At 46.3% G+C, this 21,016-nt stretch overlaps 1 protein-coding gene across 2 annotated transcripts in view; it reads right to left on the reverse strand.

The window, feature by feature from the left end:
• Positions 1-780: 780 nt before the first annotated feature.
• Positions 781-21,016, reverse strand: part of LOC126539497 (pancreatic triacylglycerol lipase-like) — an 80,081-nt gene continuing 59,845 nt past the window's right edge. The window contains exons 3-12 of one of the 2 annotated variants that reach the window (XM_055075416.2): positions 17,113-17,443; positions 15,711-15,988; positions 14,741-14,887; positions 13,499-13,607; positions 9,637-9,762; positions 8,633-8,752; positions 5,856-6,125; positions 4,568-4,652; positions 2,580-2,753; positions 781-1,539 (exon numbers count right to left, since the gene is read on the reverse strand). In XM_055075416.2, the coding sequence (XP_054931391.1) occupies positions 1,458-1,539; positions 2,580-2,753; positions 4,568-4,652; positions 5,856-6,125; positions 8,633-8,752; positions 9,637-9,762; positions 13,499-13,607; positions 14,741-14,887; positions 15,711-15,988; positions 17,113-17,221 (1,500 nt within the window). In that variant the 5' untranslated portion in view covers positions 17,222-17,443 and the 3' untranslated portion in view covers positions 781-1,457. Of the gene's footprint in view, positions 1,540-2,579; positions 2,754-4,567; positions 4,683-5,855; positions 6,126-8,632; positions 8,753-9,636; positions 9,763-13,498; positions 13,608-14,740; positions 14,888-15,710; positions 15,989-17,112; positions 17,444-21,016 lie in introns of both variants that reach the window. The other variant, XM_050186361.3, reaches the window with a different exon arrangement.

Below are 21,016 nucleotides of genomic sequence, written 5' to 3' on the forward strand. Positions count from 1 at the left end.
CATGTATTTTTTAGAGTGAACACTTGAAGATTAATCCACTCGCGTAATCATTTCTGGGCCGATGACTCCTGTAGGAATCAATGTGTTGCATGAAATATCCGACACAGGTAAAAACAATAATATTCTCAGAAATGCAAGTGTCAGCAACATGCTAAGTGTACAGTTTTTCGACTTTGCGCCGCATATAAATATGGATCTTCCAGAATTCGATTTCTTTCCATGCTTTTTAATGGAGACTTATCAATTAATACTGCATCGCATCTGTCTAGTACAACGTCGAGGCTTACTCGACACCATCATCCGAATTCACTAACACCTTATTTTGCACGGACGGATGTATTCAAGTATTCTTTTTTTCCCCGAACTATAACAGACTGGAATAACTCGTTGTTGCCTGTTTCAATTGATTGATTCATTGTACTACTGTTTTGTCTTACCACCCTACTTGATTGAATAATGCATTGTATTATTGTTGTGTTTAACCACCTTGCTTGGACCTGATCTAGGTTTGCAGTATGAAATAACTAAATAAAAAATCGTAAATGTCTGTGCGTCGCATCACGCTGAGATTAGGTCTCTGTGCTGTATCATAGGGGCCTGCTGACTATAGCACATATCGGGTACCCTGCGTGGCAGAAAAATGTTTTTCAATAATCTGTGGCCATACTTCACACCATTGTGTTCGCGCACTAAAAAGAAGCCTGAAGAGCCACATGCTGCTTACGACACTTTGAGATCAGGAGAAAAAAAAAGAAAAACCTTCGATTCATTGCCAAATACTCTAGTTGGAATTTTTTATTAATTCTTCATGGTCTTCTGACGTTGAGGTGCACGTAACAAATAATTTTCACTTCAATAAAGACATTAGGACCAACACGGTCGGAAATGATGGTACTAAGTTGTTACAACAAAACCAATTATGTTATAAATTAGCTATATAGATTGTGCATGTGCAATAATTATAGAAACAAAGAACGAATAGAGTCACAAGTCGCGTTGCCTGGCGCTGCCGACCATAGTCGTCAGATAGGTCTTTGCGAATTAGATCATATTCTTTAATAAACGTTGATTCAATATTAACATAAAGATTAATTGATTTATTCATCACTCACAAACTCGCCTTGCTGTAAGCAGAAAATTAAAACACTATTGACTATAAATCTAAAAAAAATGAGGGGAAGAAAGGACACGAGAGACCATAAAAAGCAAGGAGATTAACCCATAATCTTTTTCTTTTATGAGAAAACTTCCGTTTCGCGACCCGTGCACTGTAATGTGATTTACAACCTTAAATTGAATAGTGGTGTAAATCGGTGTGTACCTCACGCACTTACACCCTTTTTTGGGTGTAAGGGTGCGAGTTGTAGGCCGATTCACACCGTTCTTCCCATTTCCCATTTAAGGGTGTAAATTAGTTTACAGCACTGTGGCATGCGCATTGCACCCTCGCCGGCTCACTAGGTGTTGCATCTCGACAGCATGATCTGGGCGCCGTTGTTCACTGTGGGAAAAAGAGGTATTACGGCTCTTTTCTTGTACCTGAAAAAAAAAAGAAGGAAAAGAAAGAAATGAACACCGGTAAGACTGCAACTGGGGCCAGTTGGTCTTGCATTGTATGATATTTTACTGGTTCCACAGTCCACAGAGCGCGAACTAGCTGTCATCGCGCTTATACAATACCATGAACACTGTTCTCAGCTTGCACAGAGCCACTGGGCATGTACACGGCAAAACTTGGTTTGTTAATTAGCGTGAATACAGCAACAATGACAAAAATAAGAAGAAACCCTTATGATAAACGCAAGTTCCAGAGCTGCCAGGGTGAGTAGGGTGAATATGAAGTAGAGACTGCGGAATAAAGAGCGCAACAGAACACACGCAGTGCGGTTTTAAAAGACGCTGACTAAGGCATCTGTAGTTCAGTCACACTATAGGTGTTAGCAAGACTTTATAAACTTTTTATATAACCTCATTATATTGTAAATAAAGTAAGTTGGCTGTTAGGAAGCTGTCCCGCCACACTTTGTGCTCAGCGGCGTTTACACGAATAAGACAAGTGAACCCATTGCTCGCGAATCGCGCATCCACGCAAACGGCTATAGGAAGGCGAATTGCACGATGCGACAGGAGGGGGTAGAGTTCAAGACGGGGTAAGTCTACCTCACGCGGTGCACGACTATGCTGACGTGTCGCATCGAAGGAGAGAACGAAAGTGAGACGCGGCTGCTGCCGTGTTACTTGCCTCGATCCACTCACCGGCAGAACGCAAATAGCCGGAATTAGGTTCCGGTTTTCTTTCAGACGAAGGGTGATGCACCGCGTGTAAACGCCGTCGCACGAGTATTGGCGCGACGCGCTAAGAAATGCGATACGCTGCTGTCGCATTCCTGTGAACGAGGCTCTTGCCTGCTCTGAGATTAGGTTTTCAATTTGACAGGTCCTGTTCCTCCGCCGAACGAGCGCAACGTAGAGAGTTTAACAACGAATGACCAGCCTAAGTTATCCTGACACACGGTTCTGCAGCATCCTCGACTTAGACGAAGCGAGCGGAAGGCTATATACACGTCGACATATCTCACCTGGCCACGGCGATGTTATTCATCAGGGACACGTCCACTCTCTGAATCACGAGCTCGCCCCTGTAACCGTTGCCGGTAGAAAGCAGGTTTACCGCACCTTCCAGTATGTCACCGACCCTTGTCCGAGTTGTGGACAGGTACGTGAGCCGGGAGCCGGAAGAGAAGTATTCATGCCTGCGCGCAGACGAGTCGAATTTTACAGAACGCGAATATCGGTGGCAGAACGAGAATATATAGGGTTTCATTCGAGTTCAACTAAAACGAATACAAATATTCGAGACAAACGATCTTCGAACATTGAATCGAATATTTTTCTCGTTCCTAAACAAAGCGAAATAAGAAGATTGCGTGGAGTCTGCTTGCCAAAAGAGATTAGGTTTAATAGTTACATTATTTGATGCGTGTATGTAATGCTGTTCACAACAGGACGTCCGGTAAATGCTTGTAGACGCAATATATATATATATATATATATATATATATATATATATATATATATATATATATACGAGAAGAAAGGGGGTTAACCGAGGGGCCCGTTTTTATTAGTCATATCATGAGAAGCAAACGAACACTGACACCAAGGACAACATAGGGGAAATTACTTGTGCTTAATAAATGGAATCAAGAAATGATAAATTAATGGAAATTAAAGTGGATGAAAAAACAACTTGCCGCAGGTGGGAGCCGAACCCACAACCTTCGCGAATTTATCGTTTCTTCATTCCATTTATTAAGCACAAGTAATTTCCCCTATGTTGTCCTTGGGTGTCAGTGTTTGTTGGCTTCTCATGATATATATATATATAAACCGCTTTCTGCAGTCAGTTATCTGATTTCTGTCTGTTATCGGCTCTCTTGCGGCATCATGATTCGGATTAGTCTTCGTGTGCTTCGATACTTCATAGTAACTAAAGCCCACTTACTCAACGCCATTTGAGCCTGTAAAGTATTTTAAATAATTTAACAAATCTTATGCCAGCAGAGCTTCCAGCTCCGAGCACTCTCCCCTCCTCTCTCTGTCACCCTTCTACCCCTCTTCCGCGTTACTGACCAATGTTCAGGACTCAGCGCACTATCAACAGTTACGGTGCGGTCAGCACGCTTTCCACTTTGTTAATAAATCTATCTCGCGCTCAACCGAGACTCTAATAAGTGCGTTTATTTCTTATATTGGAACAATAACGCATATTCGACAATGCTGTGTAGCGAATTCTCGAATCGAATGCGAGTCGAAAAGCAAGGACTATTCAATTCGTATTCGAAATATCTACCATAACAAAACCCCTACCACAACGTCATCGCCTCTGTTACCAACAAGCTAGACTCACGATTCTAACACAATGGAGAAATTACTGAGCAAGGTAAACTTTGCACACGGTGCTCTTATCAACATAAGCGATAAAGAGGGACGTCGTAAACTGATACGTGAGCAGTACACCAGACGACAACGAAAGTTAACCACAAGGTTGTCTTTGCATAGAAACGTTTTAGTTCGTCTAAAGTCTTCAGTATTGCCACAAATTGGAGGGGTGGTTTCCCCCTTATTGCCATTGTGTAAGGGAAGCAATGACGGTCACTACGCCAGCGATGTATTTGAAGCTCAAGGTACGTCAGCTTATTATCTAAGGCCAAATTTCAGGTACCATTTCATTACCTGTACTTCTCGATAGAAGCACCCCGTGAAATATGTCGGGCCTGTTGTACAAACAGACCCGACAGCAAACAGTTCTACAAATGTTCAAAAGACTGTATGCATCAGTAAAGTAACAACGACACTTATTGTCCGTATTGACAGTAATTGTCCGCCTTGACAATTAGTACAGCTGCAAGGAGAGAGCTCTCGTAGCGTGGAAAACTCGGTCCGACAAATCAGAAAGAATGAACAGTGTAGCTCAGTATACGAGGCGCAGGTAAAGGTAAACGATCATGCGTGCAAGCACCAGTAGGCTGTTTATATGAGGGTGGTATTGAACACGTTGACCTACGTTTTACTCAACGTCAAGGTTGCTTGTCCTTCTTGCCCCCTCAGTTGAAGGCGCAATTTCCCAGATACCGGAGAAGGCAGTGGACCTACGTACACAACTATGTAATAGTGGTACACTGAAAAAAAATAAAGGAAAAAAAATAAATCAAAAGTGGCTTCAGTTGACTTTGCATCTTTCGTAATGCAAACCATGTTGCCGTCCACTGTTCTAATAACAAAAAAAAAAAAAAATTGCCGTCTATACCGCTCTCAGAAGTAGAAGTCTGCAAGAAATGTTCTCATAGCATGGACAACTTACAGAAACCATTTTGTTACGTGCTTTAGGATCAGGCTCATCGGCGTGCCCCGTCGGTTAAAGGCAGTGATTCTCAAGCCTTGCGCCTTTACGGACAGCTTGACCTGCTCGCAGGTAATTCAGAGACTGCATTCAGTGCTTAGCCTTAAAAGCGTAAACAGAAAAACCTACACTAACGATGATCACGTTAGCAGTTACTAGAATTACGCTCGTGAGTTTTGTTATTTAGCTATTATTTATTTTACTACAGTTAAAACTCGATCTAACGAAACCCAAATTTAAGAAGTTCCCGATCTAACGAAGAAATTTCCATTCCCCGGCAGGTACCTATAGGGTTTGATGTTGTCATCAACGCGAATTAACGAAACTAACTTGGCCAAACTCGATTTAGCGAACTTTTTCCTGAAAGAAATGAGTAAGCAAAGCGATGATTTCTTTCAAATTTTGACACAGACGGGTTTTTCTCTTCGAGCGTGCGCTCTAAAGCTAACGCGTTAAAACGTCTAGGCGCTATAGTCACGGCCCTTTATTTTGACGAGGCTGCAGGCCGCGCCCATGAACGGAACAGCGCGGTCCCAATACCGCCTCGGTATGGGCGGCGGCGGTTGCTTTATTTCATGGCTTATGCAACAGATGGCTGGATCAGCGGCAAATACGATGCCGCGGTAGCTTTTGCGTGTCGCTACGTTACAATTTTAGGTTTCGAAAGACCGCAAAATTCCTTTCTCCAATTTTTGCAAACTTCCCGAAATAACGAAATATGTTGAGCGTGGTCATCGCTTCGTTAAACCGAGTTTCGACTGTATTAGCTGATTATTCGGTATACTCGGTAACCGGTGAAAGATAATGCTCATCTGCATCCAACAAACTCGCTCGCTCGCTTAATAAATAAATAAATAAATAAATAAATAAATAAATAAATAAATAAATAAATAAATAAATAAAAGACAAACCAGTCAGTAAAGACAGGAACGTGCTACTTGCATGCACGCACGGCAGAAAGGGGCCTCCTGGTTCGTCTGGATGTACATCTTCACGGTCCCCTGCCGAGGCCGTGACCTGATGGACGAGAGGCCCATCATGGCGCACCCGGTCCCGTCAGGTCCGCAGTCGGCGCATTTTCCTGACAGGAACAGGTCGTAGCTGGCGCAGGCGTAGGCGACGAACGCGCACTGTCCCAAGTCACGACTCGCCTCAGTCACCAGTGCCTCGGCCACGAACTGGTTGGCTCGCTCATGGCGGCATGTCACCGAGTCCCGAAAGCCTGTCTGGGGGACAACGCGCAGTCTGCGTATTCTTCGCACGCGCTGCCAGTGTTTCGAGGCTGCCGTCTTCTAAATCATCAGCATCATCATCATCAGCTGCAGCAGCAGCACCATCATCATTAGCATCATCGTCGACACCATCACCACCACTACCACAACACCACCATCATCACCTCTACACCACCAACCGCCACCAACTAGACGAAGGACTCTCCCACCGAATCGCAGAGGTCGTGCGAGCAAGTTGGCCACAGAGCTATGGTCGCAAGTAGTCGCTTTGGTCGAAGAGCGACCATTTCTGCTCATTCGTTCGTTGCTCGATTTGCCAGATCTGCGACTGGAGTCGGAAAAGCTGTTGAACGAACCAGCAGCGCAAGAACAAGACGTCAGACGTCACTTAACTTATGCGGCAATTTACGCAAGACATTTCGGTGTAACGTGCTCGCCGGTGTGAACATCGGCCATCGTTAGTTGCTCCTTGGCCACCAATCGCGGTCGGTAGCGCGTCCTTTGTTATTTGCTCGTGTGGACGCCGCTTCACCTGTGTTATGGTGGCTACCTATGTCCTGTGTCTATACCGACTTCATCCTGTGCCTGCAAGTCTCTTGATCGTATCACTGCAACTAGTAATCATCTGAAGCCCTGGACCGCGTTTCAATGCCCTTGGCACCCCGTTCCGTTGCTCTTATAACCACCGGTTACCTATCGGTTCTGCAAGATCACACAACCTGCTCAACTCTAGTTCTTTCTCTCATCCTAAACTAAAATACCAGTCCACGTTCACTCTCTAATCAATGCTGTTGTCTTTCTGCGTCTTAACCTTAAGTTTATCAATTTCCGTCTCAACACTCTTCGGATGGTCATAGCTTCCTTTCAAATTTCTGTGTTATGACAGTCACTGCCCAATAGCATAGCACTGTTTTTTCTTTGTACGCATATGGAAACTGGCAGCGCTATGTCTCGCACGTAAAGGCCATGAACTGCCAAGAACGGCTATAAAAAGGCACTTCTGACAGTTGGGTAAATTCCTCAAATAGTCGAGCAGAGATAAACAAACAAACGTTTTCGGCAACATATTTTTGACAGCAGAGTACATTCAAAGATCATATAATAACCACTAACAACTTAAGTGATTAACTAAAGGCACCCACTCAGTTTTGTATTTAATAACTTTTCTGCACGTGTTGCAGATTCGAAAATGAAGACAGCCATTGGTCAAGCGATCTCCATTTACCGAGGCTCCTGGGCAAACATCTCTAGCAGCGGCTTAAACAAACATGTCACAATACTGTTCATTGTATCATTTCCCCATAGCTTTCCTAGGCAAACGCGAGCACTGCTACTGCACGCAGACATAGCTGTCATGGAAGTGAAGTTTTTGATGACGTAGCATGTGGGATTAAACTGGCGGAACTACAAAGGCCCTTCTTGGAGGTTACCTGGAGACGCCAGAGAAAGAAGATGAATTCAGCGCCCATGCAAATCAGAAGGCAGCGACAGCCGCGATATGAACTTAAGTCATTAGTTGATACCTTGAGTCAGTAATGACGCACTCCCATGTTAATTTTCTAAAAATAAGAAATATTGGAAGTCGCCCATTTTCGAAGTTCGACAACCAGCAGCTGACAGATTCCTCGCACTAACAGATCGACGAACGTACAGTGTTACGAACGGCCTGCGGGTGCTGGCGAACTAGAGGAGAAGCGACCGTCGAAACCTGCCCGGCCCGCTGCGATTACTTGCTTTGGGAAAACAACAATGCGCCGAGTCAACAGCCCATCGGCGCCATCATGTCTGCTGCGACGACTCGCTTTGTAAGGACCACAATGCGCCGCATTCCCAACCGAGCGGCGCCGGGATGTCTAGGCGCAGTCGGCGGACCAACTATTGTTTGTAGAGTCGCCGCGCCTTCACAGTTTGATTGGAGCGGGGGAACTCCTGGAAGAACAAGCTTTGTGGCACCGTCTCACGGGTCTTAGAAGTCGTGAGTCAATGGACAGACGCGGCGGCCACTATCTGCGGAGTCAACACTGGGATCAAGAGACGCCTGCTCGGGGCAGGACCCTTGTCTGCGAGAACCCTCTCACCTCGGTTTGGTCAGTGAAACCCGTGCGGAAGTGAGTGTATAAACCCTCCCCTCAAAGACGGGTCGGCGACGATGTCTTTGGACGCTCCCATCGGTCGATGGTTGAACGGCCGCTTTCCCTCACCTAGGGATCTAGGAAGGACAGAGTGTTTATAAGCAGCCGTGGCGCGGCTGCTGGGTGTGCATTCTCTTTCAGTCATGCTAGACTGATGAACTGTAACGTTCTCATGTAGATACTGTAAATAAATCCCATATTCCTCGTTCTCTATGAGAACAAGCCTCTCCCTTCAACAACGTCCTCAGCGTGGATGAGTTGGACGATGGCATGGGCCAGCTACCATCTATTTCACGCCGGACCCCAACCCTTACAACCGTAAGGGCAGACGCCAACGTCATTAGGTATATGCGAGGACTACGTACCTTGGACGACTCCATTCTTGAGTGAAAAGTTCTTGACGATCTTTTCGCACCCGGGCTGTGTGACGCCGCCATTGGGATAGAAGTCGATGTGCGCCACTGGATCGATCATGCCGTAACCAACTGGAAATAGGAGGAGACCGAAATATTATACTAAATGAATTCTGATGATATGCGCGAATTGGAAGTACATTCAAGAAAGCGGACGTTGTCGTCCGCATGGCTTCTGCAGAGTTTCCTTTATTATAGCTGTTTATCCTAGAGTTTCCGACTGGTTAGGTTGGTAAAGAGGCCAATCTGATCATGTGGTTCTTTGTGGTTTGATTGCCCGATTAGATAGGATTCCTCAACTACAAAGATCTATTTTTCGATGAGCCCTTACTGGCTCTTCTTGCTGCATTTTACTTCTAATTAAGTGAATGAAAAAAGGTTTTCTTCCATGGTAGCCTGCACAAGGTACAGCATAGGACCCTAAGCTATTTATCGTTATTTTGATAATACACACTCACCATACTGATTTATTTTCGACACAAATCGCGAATTTGCACATGTGCAAATTCCCAAACTTTGAAACGCCACTCTGGAACGGATGAATGAATTCTGGGGATTTACGTGCCAATCCAAGATTCAAGTCCCGGTTCAGGGCGAATTTTTTCTTCAACTGCGAGGCTTTTCTTTCGAGGAACTCCTATGGGTTTCCTTTGTAGCGATTGCTACAATTGGGTGGATGTCCCATTTTCCATTTATTAAGAAAATAAATGAAATAAAGTTAGACAGCGAAGGCGCAGGGTTTACTTAGCTTACAATACATGCTTATTACGCGATGTCTTCAAGCACGTGGCCCACCAGATCAAACGAATTCTCTAACACTAAATATTCCACACAGCTCTTCACAGCCTCTAACCAGGTGCAGTGTGCACATATGTATATCATTCGCTAGAATAAACTCAAAGACTTTGATTTACTTAGTGAAATCTCATCTAAATCTGAGAACGACTGAGACTGACCTATAGGCAGAGGAATCATAAAACGTGCTCCGTCGGTATGAATGGCGTCAACAAAAACGGCGTCACCCGGGTCCAGCCGTACTAAAGGAGACATGCCCTCGAAGAATGGCCCGGCAGGATCAAGACCTGTACAAACATCCCGAAGGTCAAGAGAAGCGCGCTATATTAAGATAAGACAAGGATAGTAGTCTTAGGGTAAAGTGTTTATGCCTGTAGGTAGGGCGGAGGATGTTGGCTGCTCTGACAGATTGTCTGACGTCACCGTCACTGCATTCCCACCCATCTGCGTAAACAAATTCCACCTGAAACCCGTTATCGATAAACTCACACGATGACGCAGTAGATAATGCAAGTCGTCCAAAATGACTGAGCTTACAGATGAAATTGAGATTAACACTCGGGTACTTCGACTGATCGAGAGTTGCCGAACAAGGGCAGGCTCAGCTTGGAACCAACGTTTCGACAAGGAGCCTTGCCCAGACGAAGGTAAGTTACATTGTGGAAACACTGGTTCCGCACTGAACCTTCTTTTATTCACCGAACTAACAAAGAATTAGGCTCTGTAGTTTTACGTGCAATAACTGCGATCTGATTATGAGACACGCAGTAGTGGGTCACACCGGATTACCTTGGACTAGATGGCGTTCTTTAACGTACAATAACATCTAAGTAAACGAGTCATATGGTTTACATTTCGCACCCATCGACATGTGGCCGCTGCGGCCTGGATCGAACCAGTGCATTCCCGTGTCGTAGCAATGTGGCCTGTCTTTAGACACTGCACAAGATGAGACACGCCAGAATGCTAGTCTGGCGATGCTCATGTTGTCCAGTGTCTCGACGCTGCGCCGTGCTCACTGATGGGTTGCAAAACTAGGCGCCATTTCCTTCTCCAGATCCCTATATATATTGCCCAGTGGCGTCCGTACGCTCCACACAGTAACACACCAGGAATACCGGGGGTACACTGAGAAGCGAATATTTCGCTAGCATGTGCCAGCTTCTGTAGGTAGGGGCTACGCCTTGGAGATTTCCGAAGATTGACCACAGGTCATGGAAGATCGTTAAACCAAGAATATATCAATCTTTGGAGGTGGCTTTATCTCCTTCTCTCTCTTTATAAATGACTACTGCACCGTGTGCGTTAGTGAACTGCTATGCTGCAGTAAGGGGCCGTTTCAATTTCAATCTCCTTATTTTATTTCATTCAACAGTAACAGAGAAGCCGGCGGTGTATTTGTCGCCAACAATCTCCATATCAACACAAGAAATTATTCGATCTACATATCGTGGTTACCGATTCCTCCCCGTAAGTGCGAGCAGAAGAAGGAACAAAAAGTCCTTTTCTTTTTACATTCATTGATCAGAGAAGGAGAAAACAAGGAAAGGAAGGGAGGTTGTCCAGTTGGAATAAGAACACTTTCAAGAACTAAAATATCATTGAGCCCACAACGCGAGAGCAAAAAGCCGGTGTCGCAAACAAGGAGAAAGTTTGCTTCTTGATCACAAAAGTTTGCCAGTTTATCTCGATGTGCGACGGCATTGACAGCGACAGTAAGGCTTCGTATTGCGCTCGAACTTTTCGGACGGTGCTATTTGCGACGTGTCGGCACGAGGCAGCACGCAAGGCAACTAACTACCGGGGGCGTATTCCGGGGACAATCACTTTCGGCGATACTATCGCCTCGGCCATCAGGAGCACGCTGATTGGTTGGTTGCGCAGAATCACATGGACTGATTGGCTGGTTGAGCACTCCGCCACGCGAAGGCGATAGTATCACCGAGAGTGATTGTCCGAGAAAACGTCCCCTGTACGGCAGGAGGAACCGATCACGGGCGTTTCACAAAGCTGGAGTATAGGAGCTCTATACCAGTGGCCTTGCAGGCGTCGCAGCTGGATGGTGCACGAAAGGAGATCGACGGGAAATCGTCAGCGTTAGCAACTGCTCAGTGAAATGTCAGACAGCGTTAGGTCGATGTCTACTGCACGTTACGCTCGGAACAGAGCATACACACAGCAGCTCGGCAGGAACGTTACTGTGCTTATAGTGTAGTATATGCCAGCGTTCAGCAGCGGAATGCAGAACGCTGGGGCGCTATAACGTAAAACAATTCCAAAGTTTTCTATTCCAATTCTGCAATCAGCCCTCCACGATTGGTCAAAACTTTTTTGGACCACCCCCACTTAACCTGCCTGTCACGCGACGTCACGAAAACCGTGATAGCTCCCCACCTGAAATAACGTGTACACACTGATTATGCATGATTTGGTCGAATAAAAGAAAAATAGTTATTTCTGATTCGACCCCTTTTCGCCATTAGCCCTCGGCTATTGGTCAAAAGTTTCCGGGCTGCACCCACTTCACCTGCCTGTCACGTGACGTCACAAAACCGCAAAATCTTACGCGTCAAAGTGACGTGTGCGCGATAAAGATGCATTAATATGCCGAACAAAACTGCATTTTCTTCTGAATAGCCGTAGGCTGCCCCGTTCCGAAAGGAATAAAAGATAGCTGCCACCGATTGCCCAGGCACTGGCGACTCGCACCTGCCGGAGAGCATGGGTTTATTTGCGTACAATAAAACCATTTGCGTGGCCGTGTAACGTTCTCGAGCACTTTCGGCACATTTATGACCTCACTTTGCCAACTCTTCTTTGATGAGGATCCGTCTTAGTTGCAATCTTAACATTCCGTTGCATGCCACCGCGATTTTCGACGAGCCACCTCAAGCCGAGTAAGGGAAAGCGGACCAATCGCAGACGCCGGCACCACCCTCTTCATCCGGTTATCGATTTTCAGTGCAGTGGCTCGGCCCCATCGAATCCCTCTCTACTTGAGCGTGCGCCTCGCCTCTTGTCAGCCAATTAGATAAGACAAGCCGCTCAGTGTAGGCAATGTTATTCGTTTTTCAAGCAAACTAAGTGTCCTCCTATGAACGAGGACAGCGTTTGATTGGTCTGTTCAGACAACCCGTCGGGTGACCGCCCGATCCTTGCGTCAGCGGTTACGCAAATTTGACGTCAGGAGATTGGAATAAAAACATATTGGAATAGTTTTACGTTATACGGCCCCTGGTTTGGCTTTGCCGCCGAGGTGATCGAGCATAGCGTTGACAGTGCGTCCACTTTGTTTCGTCGTTGTTGCGGCCAAACGCGCTCAGCATTGCTGGACACCCTCGAACCCTAGCTCTGTGCACGATAAGAGCATGCGCCGTCGATAGCGGAACAGCACGACGACGCCTACGCCAACGGCGACAGCGTGAATGAGCCTTGAGCCTTCTTATAGTTGCTATAGTCATTAAAAAAAATAACAAGACAAACGCACACCACGCACTCTTAAAACAGTTGTACCCTTTGGGGTGTGTGTTTGTCCCACAACAATAATTGCCATCTGCCTTGCTTGCGTTTCCTTTCTTGAAAACGCTGCGCTCGCTACTTTCCTGTCGAGAATGCTATGTCACGCTGATAACGCGCATGCCGTTCGTGACCTGAAGTACCGCGCTCGCAGCGTTAAAGAAAGGAAATGCAGGTAAGACAGATGGCACGATTATTCATTCTAAAAAAGGTTTACACCCTTTGGGTTGTACTTTGTCCCCAAACAATAATCGTCATCTGTCTCCAGTTTTCACCTTGTTGTAGTTTTACTCAAGAGCTAAGTACGTGAAATTTAAAAGTTTCTAGGGATTGAACAAATGGCATTTTGATGACCAAAAGTTTTCAAGGGCTTCAGGTCTCTGAAGCGCAATCTCATAGGATAGCCGTAGACGTCAACACAAAAAAGAAGAGCGTAAGTAAAAAAATGCGTTAGTTCAAACATGTCACAGCGTGAAAACAACGGAGGTGGATTTAGCCGTTGCTCACCTGTAATTCTTCCGAGCCTTTGCAGTTTCTGTCCGGCGTAGCCAGCTATATGAGAGCCCAAGCTGTGACCGAACATGTGAAACTTGTAGGGGCTGACTCCGAACGCTTCCTTCAAAAAATTTAAACATAAATAAAATACATTGAACTAGCGATTTAAATGAATGAACAACCAAACTAATAGAGCTATTTACACATAATTACATGAAAAGGTGACCTTGACGCTCTGCATTCGGCTTTCAATCAAGCATACAGTATAGTTCCCAATTTCTATTTTGGAGCGTGTGTCAATCCACTGTTACAAATGTAGATGAACTGGGAATCCCACATATATATATATATATATATATATATATATATCCCTCAGGCCATTTACTTTCTTCTTTCTTTCTCCCTTTTTTCTTTTTTTTTCTATCGTTTCGTTCTTGCGTGTTTGTCTTTCTCTACTTAAACAATAAAGATACTGTTGCGCAAATTTCCTGTATCTCTGGAAAAAGGTCGGTCCACCGACCTAAACTGTTGGGTAAGTAAACCAAACATAAGGGCGAACACACACACACACACACACACACACACACACACACATATATATATATATATATATATATATATATATATATATATATATATATATATATATATATATATATATGGCGAGATACAATGTAGGCGAAGTATATATATACTTCGCCTACTTTGTATCTCGCCTCATTAAAACTATCTGCGTTTAAAGCTTTTTCGGTGCTGCGCGGAATGAGCTCGCATCACATGGGTTCCTGAAGCACAGCAAGCAGCCCGACGCTATGGCACTGCGCTAGGAATGCCTGCCGTTAGCGAGGGCATAATTTTCAGTGTTAGCACGCGCCGGCGTGTACCGTATCTCGGAGGCCACGCACGAACTTTTCGTGTGCGCCGTTAGGTGGCGCTTCGTGTCCAGAGGCAAGAGGGAAGCGCGAATGAGACGCAGGAGCCCGGCTGCAGCACACGGTTCGTACGCGCCGGCGTGCCACCGGAGCGATCTCGAAGGCCACTCAAAAAGAGGGGGACTTAGCTGCGGCGCCGCCAGATGGCACGGCGTGTCCAGAGGAAAGCGCGAGAGAGGATCCCAGCTGCAGTACACGATTAACGCGACGCATGTCGGCGATAGCAATATAGCATGCTGCTGCATTGCTTGAATTCTGATGGCATTAACGTCGAGTCATTGTGAGATGAGTTCTGCCGGAACTTGAATTTTTTTTACGTTACCTGGAGCAGGCTGATAAAGCGAGCGACCTCGAGCCCGACCACGCGGACATTGGCCGTCGCCTGGACGTATTCGCACCTGCTGCCGCTCGCCCAGTCTACCAGGATCACGTTGAAGTCCCCCAGTTGTAGAAGAGCATCTTTGACGGCCTGAAAACAAAAACATTCGTGTATCCTGGTTTTATCGAAACATCTGGTCGCCGACGGCTACAATTGTGGCAGTGGCACATGCAATAATTCGGAATCGCACAACAACGGTGAACCAGTGAAGGCCTCATATTCTGTTGCTGTGATCTAGGAAACCCAAGATAGGCCGACCTTGCTCGGGAACAAACTTTCGAGTCAGAGATGGCGAACAAAAAACGTCTTACGCACTCATTTTAGAGCGCAGCTCTTAGGCACCCATTCATGCAGCGAGAGTCGGCGTCGGCGTAACCGAGCGCAGCAGATGAAAGAGCGAACGCAGAGCGCAGCGAAGGACGAAAAAATCGGCGAGAGCGAAGAGAACGCGAGGAGAAAAGCGGAGGAGGAGGGTATGGCGAAAGCGTAAGAGGAAAAGCGCAGTGCCGCGCAAGAGGCGCACTGTGCGACGATGTCTAGGAGATGGAGCCAGCCTGTTCATCTTCTAAACCACGTCTTGCAGCGTAGCGGCCACGTGCGTGCCCGGCAAGACGCGGAAACGCCCATCCCGTGGACCAGGTGATTTACGCGACCGCGGGTACACTGTCTATGGGATCAGCACACCCTTCATCACGGCATCTCCGTAATCAGTCCAGTTTAATACTGCACTGTGTCCAGGGTCAGCCCACTTTATTTGGCAAGAAGCTGACATATGAGACATACCAAACCCCGGCAAAGAAGGCGCAGAAGGCTTCGCTGTAGTAAAGCAATCCCGACATGGTTACTTTACACCGAGAACGGAGAACCATACTTGCGCGGTTTGCTTGATAGGAACATCAGCATAACAGCATACCCTCATCGGATAATCGGGAACCCTCGCGACTTGCAGGAAACCGTGGGCGAACAGCTTGGTCTCGATGCGCGGGTCAAAGGCCGAGTCGCGCAGCTGGTGAGCGGTGACGTTCCATGCGAAGACGTCCGGCACATCGGGCTTGCGGCGTGTGTACAGCTGAAAGTGGGTGCCAATCTTCGCTCGCGGCCATGGCATGGCGTTGACGAAGCGCACTTTGGGGTCGTAAAAGCCCGTCAAGTTGAGGCAGCCGAGTTCCCCGTAGCAGGCCGACATCGGTCCTGCGGAAGATGGCGTGCAAGACCACGGGTGCGTTCACAAGTAAGGAGTAAGTCGGAAAGCGGAATACAAAACAGCTATAGTGATTATTAATGCGGCGGCATTAGGAATGTCAAAGTCGGAAAAAGAAAGTGTATGTGTGTGAACAGTGGGAAGGCGGTCACGTGGTAGAGTTATATTAGAAAGCAACTGACGGTAGCCTGCTCCGGGCCACTGTCAGTTGCACTTGGCTCCTCAAAGAGGCAGGACGTGTGTCGAGTGAGTCAGCTCCTGAACAACACCTTGCAATGTGCTGAACGTGTTTTAGATCATGCATCCAGGATTTCAAAGAGGTGTGAAGTAATAGTAACGCATTTCTCTAGTATGCAATGCTAAATCACCACTCACTTATTTGTTTCTCAAACATAAAAATAATAACCAAGGAGAGGTAATAAAAAGAAAAGGACATTGAAAGGCTGACGAATGCTCTGATAACATGGCATCCGCCATTTGGCCAGAAAACATCATGTTTCACAGCGAAATTCAGCACGTGTTTGCAAATGGATCGGGTAGAGTAGTCAATCAGGTATATTAGTCAAGTTTAGTTTTAAATTTTAACGCCCACAGAGTGTCGCAGTGGCAGCGAGGTATCAAAGCCTTCCCTGCTATCACACAATGTTGATTGGTTCGTGGGGCTTAACGTCCTAAAGCGGCACTGAGCCTATGAGAAATGCCGAAGCGGAGGGCAACCGGTTTAATTTTGACCATTTGATATTTTTTGACATGATGCTAAATATAAATATTAAATCATGTTTTCTTTCTCTTTATTTTGGCAGGACTCTAGTGTAGTACATTGATGATGTGACAAAGAAGTACAGTACATGCTCGAAATTGATCTTCCCGGTAACTAAATAAATGTTCCTGCATTCCTCGCATATTTCCTCGCCTCGTTCTTGCATATTTCGTGCAGACTACTGAAATAAACCTCAATCTGACTCCTTGGTCAGTAAAATTGTGCTCATTCTATAGATGCACATTAAAGAACCCCAGGCGGTCAAAATCAATCCGGACTTCACTACTGCGTCCCTCAAGCATAAGTTTCAGAACGTTAACCCTTAGAATTATTTTTAAGAAAAATCATGCTTACTGTCTCCGAAGATCAAACAGCGGGCTTGGTCCAACAGCGTGAGTAGCGTCACGGCAAATGTCACGCATCTCGGTACTTTAGATGTAAAAAAACAGCACTTTCGAAACATTATTGCGCAATTCTCCGAGCAGGGCCCAGGAGTTTTCGCTCGGCACCGAACACACTCGAACCATGCTTCGGCCGCCGACGCTCTCGCAATGTTGGTTTTTCAGCGCCGTGCAGCGCTCAGTCACGGTGACGTCGCATCGATCACGATACCTTCATGTGTGGGGCCAGCAAATTCACGGCGAAGACCCTGGCGCTTGTATCCTCAACGGGCGCATACGTCTTCCTGCAAACAAAGGTGCGAATTTTAGTTTACCCAGGCACGATCGAGCACGGCAAACTAAACAAATATTGATAGGTCGAATGGAAGCCCACTTTCAAGGCGAAGACTACCGTTTGCTTGGTTGCTTGCTCCTCGCTTGTGGCGCTTACCCACTATGGGGGATTGGCCAAGAAGTCGGCAGTTAAAGGGAAGGGGAGAAAGAAAAACCTAAACGGAAAAGTAAATCAGGGTGAAGTATAACGTTCATGTTAATTAAGATATAGATTTCCGCTTTTTACCGTCATGCACCGAAGGTAGACGTAGAGGTAGAATCCATACATTAGTGGCACATACCCACTCTGGGGGATTGACCAACAACCGGGTAGTTCAATACAACAATAAAGAAAACGAAATATCAAATAATGTATACAATATTTGTGAATACGTATTTGAGAAGGTTGCTGTTGCCTCAAAACATGGCTCGTACCCACGAGGGGGATTGGCCATATGAGAAGGTTCCTGTCGGTGCTGGGACCTTCAAGTATATGGCACGTGCCAATTGAGTGAGTGAATGAATAAACTTTTATTGGGTCCAGCAAAACGCGATGAAACGCGCACCCGGCTAATCCCACGACGGGACTGACAGGCCTAACCTGCATGCCGGCGCGAACGCGGGCGCGCTGGACGGCCAGGATTTGGTCCTCAAAGACGGGACTTCGCAGGAGCGCGTCTCACTCTTTCTTGGTGAACTTCGGGCCCAACGACGCTGGGCAAATCTGTTGTTTTCCTTGCGCAAGTGGGTGCACATCCCTACCAAGGGGGATATCGGCCGAGAATCAGTCAGTTTGCGCAAAACGTATTAAAGAGGTTCAGAAAGATGTCCTACCGGGGAAAGACGTGTTATTTAACGGTGCGACTATACTTTCATGTATTATATAGTGAAGTTAATCGAAAACCCTTTAAAATCTAAATTAATTCATTTATTGTTTTAGGAAGGCGGGCGACGTCATTCAAGAATGAATTCTTCCGCAAGCTCACGTAAACTACGAACAGGACAAGCGCAAGTTTGAAGAAGCAATCCGGAGCGAAGAACTCGCTCCCCAACTCTGGGCCGTCCAGCAGGTCCACGACGCCGCCAGGAAACTCAACCTCCCAGTTCCGTCGTGGGAGACGCCCACTCCATGAGAGCCCAAAGCTCTCGTGGCCTGCAGGGCCTCTAATAAAGTTGATTTCCTCCTCCTCCTCCTCCTCCTCCTCTTCCGCAGCAGTGCAAGCAATCCGGTATAGGTGTGCTACAATGTGGAAGCTCCAAACGGAAGTAGGACGGGGAGCATCCATGTTGAGGCCAAGCTTGTTTACAGGGACCTCGAGCGAAACATTATTCGTAACGAGGAAAATTGTCGGCATGCAAGTAAAAAGTGATCGTGTGTTTCCAGTTCACTGCAATGTGTACGTATACAAAGGAGATAGCACAGCCAAACCAGACCTGTGAAAATATAAATTTAGTGCTGAAACGCGGCGGCGTATGTTCGTTAAAGTAACCTTATTTTGCGCGTTTGGTATAATTTGCGGCTCCAGTATAGAATAGCAGACGGCGATAGTCAAAATAAGAGGCCAGGTAGACGAAATTTACGAAACTTGTTCAGACTCGTTAACCTCCGGAAACATAGCTGCAGTAGTGTAAGCGGTCGGGGAGGAAATAATTACACGTTTAGACAAGCATAACAACAAAATACACATAAAGAAAACAAAAGTTGGTAAAGGAGTAAATGACGACAACTGCAGGATTATGACGGTGAGACGATGGCGGCATGATGTACACGGGATGACAACGCGGTGACGAGGACAGAGCGAAGACAGTGGAACGATGACCGACGGCATCACAACGAAGGAATGATCACGACTGAATGAAGGCTGTGAAATGAAGACGACCACACCACGACAACGCTGTGTTTGTGTTGGAACTCATGTCCACGCTTACGTATGTATGCTTTACCTGGAACCCCGGGTCGCGTAGGTTTACACAGCATGCGATGCCGCTGTTCGCACATGTCCGATACCGGCCATTCGACCACTGCAGGAAAAAAGGCCTCTCCTGTCGATTTTCAATCATCCCTGTCCTGTGTCAGCTGACACCCAACTGATGCCTGGAAATTTCCTGAGTTCATCACACCACCTCCTCTCTGCCGTCCCTGATTGCGTGAAACTCGAAGCAGCGCGAAGAAGACGAGGGCAGTAATAGAAAACAAACACAACAGGATGAGCGCTGTACTGCCAACTGGAAAATTTATTGAAAGGTCAACCAGCCTGTTGTGTTTGTTCTCGATTGTTGTCCTCTTCATCGCGCTGCTTCAAGTTTTACTCAATATGAACCAACTCGCCTAAATCAAGTTGTTGCTATACCCTGACTGCTTCCCTTGTCCAGGCCCCAATTCCAATTAATAGGCCACCGGTTATCTGCCGTCTGTATTCCTTTGTTAACTTGAACATGGAATACAACGTTTGCTGTCTAATCCTGTCTTTCTTTCTCCGTGACGTTACGCCTATAATTTTCTGTTCTAGCGCTCCTTCCGCGGTTCCTAACTTCTCAAGCTTCCCTGTTAACCTGTTTCTGCCCCGTATGTTAGTATCAGCATGCACACACTCGCCTGTGTCACAGAGGCGTGTCTATATCGCCGGTGAACAGCTGTAACAGTTATGCCATTAGCGCCATCCCACTGTAGCGATTGTTCAGCCACAGAAGCTGATAGTAACTCTTTGGCGAATGACACTGCGATCCACAGTTATAGAGAATCATATCGGGAGTTATGACGTGGCTGTGAGCGTCGGCCTACGCGCATGCCTGATCCAATTTTTTTGCTGCCCTCCCCCTTCCTCCGGTGGTGCCAGATTCCACTGTAATTTAGTTCAGCCTACAGCCATAACTCTCGCGTTCCAACAACTTTTATCCGCATGTGTGCACCCAGGAAAGGGCGTGAAGTGCTAAATACAACGCAGAAAACGCTGACAACGAACCCTTCAAAATTTTTGTTTAGCTAGAAAACATTATTTAGACAGTCAGCAGTAAGCCTGTAGAATTGATTTTACATCTAAAGACTGTGTGTTGACAGCCCGCAGACTTGCGGCTTTACCCTTCCCGTCGATTGGTGCCCGTATAGACGCTGGGCAGGTATCCATTTCAGAAGTTTACCAACCGCAGTAGACCAAAGAAAGTATACAGACTTCTCAACTACTTTTGTGTGAAAGCAGTATGCCTACACCCCAAAATGACATATGTTTTAAAAGAATGCAGCTGTCAACAAGAAGTCTAGAGACAATTTATAAACTGTGACATTATACATTTGTACTAGGCTTGTGTCTTCCTTTATAAGGGCCCAGAGTTGGTCAACGTGTCATGTTTCTTTACACTTGTTTATTTTATTTTATTTCGCCTATTTATGAGTAGGCCCACATCTAAGATAGTAGCTGGCTCGTGCTATTGGTGGATAGATTATGGAGTTTTACGTGCCAAAACCACAGTTTGACTATGAAGCACGCCGTAGTGAGGGACTACGAATTAATTTTGACCACCTAGGGTTCTTTAACATGCACCTAAGT

The sequence above is a fragment of the Dermacentor andersoni genome, chromosome 11, assembly GCF_023375885.2.
Source record: "Dermacentor andersoni chromosome 11, qqDerAnde1_hic_scaffold, whole genome shotgun sequence".
In the NCBI taxonomy this organism is placed as follows: Eukaryota; Metazoa; Arthropoda; class Arachnida; order Ixodida; family Ixodidae; genus Dermacentor; species Dermacentor andersoni.